Source organism: Brienomyrus brachyistius, chromosome 18 (assembly GCF_023856365.1).
Source record: "Brienomyrus brachyistius isolate T26 chromosome 18, BBRACH_0.4, whole genome shotgun sequence".
Classification (NCBI taxonomy): domain Eukaryota; kingdom Metazoa; phylum Chordata; class Actinopteri; order Osteoglossiformes; family Mormyridae; genus Brienomyrus; species Brienomyrus brachyistius.
In genome coordinates this window covers 8,987,939-8,997,246 of record NC_064550.1, presented here as the reverse complement: position 1 = coordinate 8,997,246, position 9,308 = coordinate 8,987,939, and the positions used below count along the sequence as shown (strand labels likewise).

At 42.4% G+C, this 9,308-nt stretch overlaps 2 protein-coding genes across 4 annotated transcripts; both read right to left on the bottom strand.

Moving 5' to 3' along the window:
- Positions 1-444: 444 nt before the first annotated feature.
- Positions 445-3,214, bottom strand: b9d2 (B9 domain containing 2). The gene is made up of 4 exons (XM_048983410.1): positions 3,067-3,214; positions 1,803-1,891; positions 1,597-1,722; positions 445-1,191 (listed from the first exon to the last, which is right to left on the bottom strand). Exons 2-4 carry the CDS (start codon positions 1,888-1,890, stop codon positions 878-880), a joined length of 528 nt encoding a protein of 175 aa, XP_048839367.1. The 5' UTR covers position 1,891; positions 3,067-3,214; the 3' UTR covers positions 445-877.
- Positions 3,215-3,433: 219 nt separating this feature from the next.
- LOC125712868 (uncharacterized) lies at positions 3,434-7,733 on the bottom strand. 3 transcript variants are annotated; one of them, XM_048983409.1, is made up of 6 exons: positions 7,619-7,730; positions 6,529-6,559; positions 6,301-6,444; positions 6,065-6,098; positions 5,786-5,954; positions 3,434-4,961 (listed from the first exon to the last, which is right to left on the bottom strand). In XM_048983409.1, exons 1-6 carry the CDS (start codon positions 7,659-7,661, stop codon positions 4,615-4,617), a joined length of 768 nt encoding a protein of 255 aa, XP_048839366.1. In that variant the 5' UTR covers positions 7,662-7,730; the 3' UTR covers positions 3,434-4,614. The 3 variants fall into 3 exon arrangements, with proteins under 3 accessions (XP_048839366.1, XP_048839364.1, XP_048839365.1); XM_048983407.1 differs by having other exon boundaries at positions 6,301-6,559; positions 7,619-7,733; XM_048983408.1 differs by having other exon boundaries at positions 6,074-6,098; positions 6,301-6,559.
- Positions 7,734-9,308: the final 1,575 nt, after the last annotated feature.

The window sequence follows — 9,308 nt, the reverse complement described above, 5'->3', positions numbered from 1 at the left end:
GTGGGCTGCGGAGTGGCTCACACACTTAACTCTAGTAAAAACCTTGCAAAAGGACTGACTTGATAATGACCGCTGGATACCGTGTGATCACAACATTCATTCTTTGATAAAGAAACTGACACATTTAATACTGACTGAATGATTGGGCAAAGAAAATAAATAAATAGACCCTCCACCTCACAACCCATGTAACATACACAGAGAAAAAGAAGCATTTCCAAAACTGAAGAAACTTCTTGTGTCCATGTTTATAAAATGAAATGCTTTCTATAAATTACCAGACTAAAAACATATGTGTCTCAGGTATGTTTCCACTTAGGTCTTAAGGAGATGAAGACCATATATGTGCAATAAATGGTTTTCAATTACATTTAATAACCTCTCAAACATAAAGAGGTATACGCTAAATAAAATGATAAAGTAATAAAACCACAGGCACACGGATCGATGTAAAAAGTGTTTAATAAAGTTTAAAAACACAGAAGTGAAACACAAGGCCAAATTCAATCACATACATGTATGAAAATACAAAACAACACTGTAAAAAAGACTATCAATATTAAATAATACACTGAGGATTCCATTTCAGAGTTTTTATGATAGGTAGAAACATTTTTTTTTTTTTTTTTAAAGAGAGAGTACATGCTGCCCCCTTGTGTTAAAACAGCACAATATTCTTGGGGAGCATTTCACTCTTGGACTGTCTGTATATCTAAGTGACAAAAAATTTGAATGACCTCAAGAAACCAGAGATCAATCAAAGCAGATGTGCTCGAAAGGCAGTGACAGCCCCATCCATTTGCCAGTCTGTTGTACTACCCTGCTCCCACCCAGGAGTTACCATTCCTGCCACATCCCGCGCCGTCTTCCTCTGTGTTCAGCTCTCCACGCCATATTTGTCAAAGTTCCGCAGTATAACGGCGAGCTCCAGCTCCACCGTGCCCCCCGCCGCCGTATGGAGCCGGTAGCGGTCAGCCCCACTGTAGATGACGTCCGGGAACCGCAGCTGGGGCCCCCCGCCCACGAAGCTTTGCGCCAGCTGCTCCTGCCAGGAGCCGAGGGGCCTCCAGGTGGCGCAGCGCAGCCGGTGGTGCCCAGGGCTGGAAGGCACATGGCAGTAGCCGTAGCCGGAGAGCTCGCAGCGACCGAACAGGTCCTGGTGCCAGACCTGCAGGTGCAGTTTGGGCCAGCCTTCAGGGGGCAGAAAAAAAACAGCGGAATGTAAGGACATCAATATGAAAATCCATTTTTATTTCATATTTCAGGCAATTAACAGGAATGTATAACTGCCTACTTTTACATGTGCTATGTAACCATGTATTCATTCACTATTATTCTTGTCAGAATTTACTGCTATTCTTGTTCTTGTATGGATCGTTTATCCATACGCTTGGATTCTCAGAAATATCTGTTCCATGGCAGGAACATTTTTATTGTAGGGTTTGCTCTGCTATACTATACGAGCCATTTAATTTTCATAAAAACTGATCAGCTATTTCCTACTGTTAGAAGGGGGGTTACACTTTTTCACACTAAATGTATTTTCTGATTATTAGTATTTATTAAGTATCTAGCTTTTCACTAAGGCTCTTTCACCTTGCAGCCCCTTGGTGGCGTAGTGCAGGTCAATCGGGTGACTCCAAAAGGCCATGTCCGAAGTCTGGGGAGAGTCTACCTGGGTTTGGCCCTCCCTCAGACCTGAAAGTAGCCTCCAAGCTCCTCCTGAAAGAGCAGGCAGCTGTCAGAAACGCTCGCACCTGTATACACAAAGCCAGAGGCAGACACAGACACAGACACAGCACCTGCGTGAATTCCCCATTTGCAGAACAGGCTGCTGTGAGGGAAACCACTGGCACCTACGATCTGTCCAATTATGTGGAGCTCAGCCATCCTGTGGAAGAAACAGTGACAGGGTTTAGGCATCGATGCTAATAAGGTGAAATTATTTTTTATGTCTACATGTTTATTTGGCCTCTGAACTGCTCCCCTGAACTCTGGCCCTTCTACAATCACTTTAAGCACAAACCAGTCACTTACCATTTTGCATAAATGAAGGAATGTCTCAATCAGGGGTGGCCGATTTTACCAAGAAAGGGCCATTCGGTGTGCGGGTTTTCACTGCAGCTCCCTAATTAGATTGCTACCTGCGCTTGAACAGTTGACCATACAGACCGGCCCTTTGAGGATAAGATTGGCCACCACTGGTAAATACATATACTAAATCTTTCTGTAAGTACCTCAAATGCTAAACGCTGTCTACTATGCACCTTATTAATTTACTATTTACTACTTCTACCATTTTATTACTTGACCTTATTCTGCTTGATTGAAAACCTAAATGTTATTTCACTGCTAAATGTTCTTTTACTGTGCAAACCTTAAGGTGGCTCTGGACCCAAGAAATTTCATTTTAGGTAATGATGTTCCATTGTTATCTGTATATGACAACTTGAAACTTGATATTTCCATTCCTATTTCTATTTCCATTATATTCGTGTCTTTTTGTTTCTGTCTGGATTATATGTTTGATTGTGTACCACATGCACCAACAGCACAAAACCAAATTGTGTACTTTGCGATTCTGAGGCTAATGTTTACAGGATACCTGAATACTTCAAGGCGTATAAAAATTCACGCAGCAATTTCTTCCCCTTCACAATATAACCCAATTCTTTTCGATTGTCTAATAATACGTTGGCGAAAGTCATCTGAAAGGGTTCCGTCAGGTGCAATTATCAGTCTAATTTAAATGCTTAAATCGGGGTTAGTCGTGTGTATTATCCAGCACTAATTATACAGCTAAACTGCAATGACTAGCAAAGTATATAACGCCACACTCAGAAGAATGCATGAAACACTATTCTGTTTGTTCTGATATTTACTTGTTCTGCTCGAAACATGCTCGCAATGTTTCATGTCTCTAGCATGATAAATATAAAGACTAAACTGATTAGAATGAACGATCAGTCATACCGTTAAAGTTAGCTAATGTGCTATAATACACAGGAATAAAAAAGCCTCGTGTGTTTATTTTGTGATCTAAACGGGAAAATTAATAAAACATACCGCGCGTTGCAGGAGAATCAGAAGCTGTATCCCGATGTATTAGTTCCAGATAATCTTATTTACAGTGATTTATCGTCACCAAGGCCAAACGGTGACACATACCGGAGCCACTTCCTTAGCAACCCCTCGTCAGCCGCTCCTTATTGGTGGTCTTCATCACGTGATTTGACAGTCCGTTTCCGGGCGAGGAAGCTTATCACAGCGTTGATTCGACAGGGGGCGTGTTATTTAAATTCTAGTATTCAAACCGCTGTAAAATACTATTTCAAACAATTAAAAATGGCTGTCTTTACACAGTCTAAATAAGACGGCAAAAATTAACAAGAGCGACATAGGTATAATGATTTAACGTCTAGTAATACAAGCATTGTTTGTTAATAGTTTATTTTGTATTACTTGGGCAAATAACAGGTTTTAGCTGTTTTACTGTCTTTTCAGCTTCACAGTAGGTGCTTTCACTGTCATGGAGCTCCTTACCTGTCACTAAAGGTAGTGTATGTTTGCTTGTATTAAGAATGAGAGACTAAAAACAGTTAAGTTGTGCCTAGGATGCAGCTATAATCTCATGAGATCACAGCAAAGTAACACATGACAGAAAACACAACTGAAACACAAACATCCAGATAAAAACATATGAACCCTCATGACACACACAGCTATTTAACTGATCTGGAGTTTAAACTGTGCAGTTCTCGTTTCGTCTTTCTTGTGAGCTTTTGGTTATCATACTGGACAACATCAAAAAACGTAAAATGAGCATTCCCTTATTGCTAGCAGATGGTGTACTGGATAAGGAGCTGGACTTAAGAGTTATTCTATGAAATCACAGAAGAAATGTTCTCTAACAAAGGTGATGACCTGAACAGTCTCTGTTCTTAACTGCTAGTGGACTTAGACTTTACATAGCCCAGATCTCTTTTATAAATAACAAACTAACATCATAAATAACTGATCAGTGCATTTACTTCAGCATAAAGGAGTTCATGAGTAAGACAAATCGATAGAGGAGAAGGACACAAGATGTGAAAAAACAGGTTCTGATGGAGACATACTGATTGTCAGCTCAGTAGAGCACAAACAACAAAATATGTGACATCTGTCATGCCCGGCTCGTCCACTCCTCGTGGGTGCCACGCCCCCTGATTATCCTCGTGTGCTTCCCCGATCTTGCCCAGCTGTGTCTGATTATTTTCACCCAGTCTTGTCTATTTCAGCCTGTGTCTTACCCTGGTTTTTGTCCGTCATTGATGTTAGTTAGCGTCATTTGATGTTTTCTCGCTGTTTCCCTAACCTTCCCCGTAATAAATCTCCAGTTTTCCCCGATTTTCACCTCCTTGCCTGCTTCCAGCCAGCTGGCCTGCCCGTTCGCTCGCCTGCTCACTGCGCACCCTGACAACATCTTAATATCAAAAACAAATTATTATTATTATCTTTTAGAATATTTGAAGAAATATGTGGTAAAATTTACTGTATATGTTTGCAAAGAGTATAAAGAGATTTTATTCATGTATTTATTTATGTGCTTTAAATGCCTTGATGTAGGTCCTTCTAGAATGCAAATCCCCCACAATCAAAGGCATCAAAGTCCAAGTTCCCCTCGAAATTGAAACTGTGATAGTGTGCTGGTTCGCCAGCCTGGCTGCAGTTGTGGAAGGTGCCCCCCGTACCCAGGTCAAAAAAGCCCACCGCGGAGGGCAGGTTAGGAGGTCTAGCATCATGGATGCAGGGAGAGCAGGTCCCCAGGTAGCCGAGCACTGACGATGTAGTCGCCCCTCCCATGAGCAGGTATACGGCCCTCACGCCGCGCACGTCGCTGCTGGTGCCATGCCGCAAACAATTGGCCGAGTGTTGAGGAGATGCCGTCTTCATGCTCTGGGCTCGTGAAGACCGCATGCCTGCATGAGTGGCAGGGAGACCGACAATGAAAGCACAGAAAGTGTGCCCCATTCTGTACCCAGACTCAGGGCTGGTCTGGTCTTTATGCAGGTTTTCATTTGAGTTAATCACTTAGTCGTTTAAGCACAGGGTTCCCTGCTTTGCGTCGATTCTCTCAGGGTACCCAAGTTTTCACTTGTAGTCTAAATATAGAATCAGGGAAAGTGGCTTCTCTGAACTGCCTATAGTAGGGACATGGGGGGGGAGCAAGCACCTGCCTCTTTCACCTGAGGGATCGACTGTGCCCCCCCCTTTTCATGTTCTGTGTCAACAACAATGTAAACTGCAACTCGGTCAAATCCCCCCCGTCAGCGAGTATCATGGCCCTGACCTGTAGTGTCTGATTATGTGTGTGTGTGTGTGTGTGTGTGTGTGTGTGGGGGGGGGGGGGGGGGGGGAGGGTTGCATAGATCACATTCGGGGACCAAAATGTCCCTAAAGTGCAGTAACACCTGAAACTTCCTTCCTTTTTGAGGCCATTTTTTGGGTCACTGTTTGGATAACCTCAATTTAATTCAAATCTGTGATCATGCAGTTTGGTTACTTATGTTTAGTGTTAGGGCTGCGTAGGAGTTAAACGAATTCCGTTTTATCTAACGCTTCTGTACTGGTGGTTGTTCATATGTCGTGACCTGTGGGAAGCATCGTTAGATTAGATTAGTCCATCAGTGTCTTGGACGTCGCATTGCACTCAGAATCTCAGAGAAACAGCCGCGAACAAGTACAGTGTCACCAAAGCTAAAAAGAAACTCCACATTACCACTGAGTGACATTGACGTCTCACCTCCTTTGCTCTTAGGAACATCTTTATCACGCTGCCCAGGTTCTAAGGGCTCCTTGCATGGGTTTAAGTGCTCTTTGTCCTTGACACGGTCAAGATAAGGGTCTCTATCCGTTATGCAAGAGGTCGAACCCCGATGGCGTTTGCAGTTGTACTGAGGGGATGAGAGACACTGCAAGAGAATAACGGGAATGACTGCCTGGGAGGTTCAGCATTCTCAATTAGGGCAAAGTCATTCTAACACGACCCAGTTTGCTTGCAGTAAGTTTAATACGAGCTCACCTCTCTCACCTTCCTCATAACGTTCAGCCAGTGGCTGTGAAGAGATGGCAAAAAGGTCAACATTTCTGCTGTTATCATCAAGCACTTTGTGAGTGCAGAATACATGCTCCCTTTTGTAGAAATGCATTTTCGGTAACACTGAAATTAAAGTGAAGAGCAGTACTTCTAAATATTAACATATTGGCCAGCAATGCCCCAACCCCCCCCCTGCGAACTCGCCCCCTCTTGCCACGCACCTACAGTCACTAGGATTGTCTGCCAATAGCAGCAGAACCTTTTTCTGGGGTAGAATCAAAGCGAAACTGCAGTCTCTATGGCCGGCGTTGGGCAATCGAGGCAAGTCTAGGATTTCCCCACCCTCGACGATGGCCTCGCAGCCTCTGTGCAGTGACACCACCTGGTCAGGAGGAGAACCAACATCACGACACACCAGCAGGTCGCCCTCTGCTGTCAGCACGATGTACCTCTCCTTCCATTGTTTGAACATAAAGCCACCTAGGCAAGAGGACACAGAGAGGAACAGTGTCAGCAAATAAGGCAGTAGACATAGATAAGACTGAAAAACTGTGTTATCTTAATACTGTCATTATAATAATGGTGAAAGAAAAATCATTCAGGGCTGCCTGTAGATTAAACTATAAGCAGTGGCTCTGTAATTTGGGATTAGCAAATGAGCAAACAGAGTGGATCTGGGGACTAGACAGTCTAATGCAGGTGGGTACACAGAGTAATCTAAATCAACAGGGGCAAATGGCACCCTTGTAAGCAGGTTACCAGCTGTGGATGAAAGCACACTCTGTCCCCATACTCCAAACAACAGGTCCTGATAATCGAAACTGGTCACTGTTGGCAACAATGGTTTTCATTTCCATAAGTGAGGCACAAGTCCTAATGGTAGAATCAAGCGAAACCTATTGACAAGCAACTTCTCATCTGCCATACAGAGTTTGCATGATAACCTGGGCTATGAAAATGTGTCAGAGCTTGTCCTTAAAAGGCTTTTCTGTTGCTCTGCGAGAGCTGATCAAATCCAGCTTCCGCAGAAAGCTTGTTTAAACCCCGATTTGGGATGTCTGTGTGTCTCGGTTCATTTTTGGCCAGTTCAAGGGCAAACAGTCACATTCTCAGAGGGGTTGGAAATACCTTTTACAAACATATTGTGGTTTGTCATATAACAACATTGCTTGAATGCCTAAGCAAAAACAACGAAAGTTGAAAGCAACACTGGATGCCCGTGTTTTTCGACGCATTAGTGATTCCGATTTTTAAGTTTTACTCCACAGTTTTACACCACTGCTCAAAAAAGCTGTTTGTATAGATCATGACAACCTTTGAATATTTTAGGGAGAAAGTTGAGTGTCGTTTAGCAAGGACAAAACTGCATGAAATCTGTCTTCACAAATGTTTTGCAATCAGATGACAAATGCGGAAATCCAATATAATAAAACTGAAATTTATTGTAATCTTATTCATAAATTGCACCCCGATAAGTAAAAAACAGACAACCACTACTTACAGACATTAAAATTTGCCTGGGAGAATTGAGATCCTTACCGTACTTTCTGAGAAAACCAGAGTGTATCCCAGAAACGCTCATGCTAGCAGCCAGTCTCCATCAGAGATGAGGAAATGGGAGATGGATCTGCAGGAAAAACTGTTGGTTCAGTTAGTGTGTTTGTGACAGTGGGTATGAGAGAGGGAGATATGCAGATTTCCAGTGGTGCACATGTGCAGTACAGTAATCCTCGCTCAGCTGGATCCCCCCCCCCCCCCCCACCTCAATCCCCGGGGCACCAGCTCATCTTGGCCTCAAAACAAAAGTGAAGCAGCGTCCAAATCAGCTCTGAATCGGGTAGAAGCACAATCATAATCGCAACAGTGAATGAAAATCTTCCAGGATCCTCTAAAATAACATTTTATGTGAGACATTTTGCACCATACTCCATAAACGAATCACAAGATTCTAGCAGATTTTTGCAGTTAAACGTCATTGTTGTCGTGCTACTTTTCATTCGGTTCTACGACCATTAGTAGAGCATACATTTTTCAGAACACCGTTGCATGGTAGGCCTGCAGTCTATTAACCGTGCCTCACATGCGTAATGTGACCCTAGAACTGTCCCATCTAGGATTCATACATACGGATGCTCCCACATTGGCCTTTCAGAAAGGCCAGGGCAAACACACGTTCACACTTCCGTACCTGCCTGCTCACATGAGCACTACGCACTACGACACGGCACCTTAGCAGGAACACGACAAGAAAAACTGGGCCAGTAAACTGGGACTTCCTAACCTGCAGTTAGTAGGACACGGGGATGTCTGCTTTCCCACTTTACAACAGCCAGAATAGAAGGTCTGATCCCTTTTTAAATCCTCTGTACTCTACATTATCTCTGACCATCTGCTCAACACCATTAATGATCTTTCATTCCTTCTATGAATTAGAAACGATTGTATTTTTCCCACAGAAGAGATACAGGAAAAGCATGCAGATTTTAGAACATTGCTATGCATTATTTCTAATGAAAATAGCTAGATCCCACTTCAAAGAACCAGTTAGATGATATGTATGGATTTTCTCGTAAATTCCGTTGATGCCTCTTTTCGACTTTACAGCTTTGCAGATCAATAGCAATTAACCAAAGGAAAGCAGTATCCAGAATATACAAAAATGTAACAGCAAGCTAACACATATCTGAGCATAGGCTTCTGTTTTGTCTCTAAGTTGACACATTCTTTTGTGTGACCTTCTGAGGTCATTTATAAAACATTGAAATACTGAACTGGAGAAGCTGAGAGACCAGATTCAAGAACTTTATTGTTATTGTGCAAGCACAAGGAAATCGCAATCAATCACAATAACGTCAACCTCAAATACAGCATTTATGCTTAAAATTTCACATATATATACAAATAATAAGCAAGAAAGAAATACACAAATATAAAATATCAGCGATGAAAAATAAAAAATCTAAGCAATAAAAAGGCAAATGAGTAATATTGCATATAATGCAAAAATTGCAACACTAAGACATAATCACAAACATATAAAGACAGTACATGGCATTATTTGTTTACTTCCCTTAATACATTGCGCAAATACTTGATTTTGGCATGCATATTACTATGGAGCTATTCTGTTGCAATTCCATTGACAACCATAGGGAGGCAGTTTTACCCACTTATTCACAGCCCTTCAACACAGGCGATCACATTTCCAAAGTATACACTGCTTTTTTAC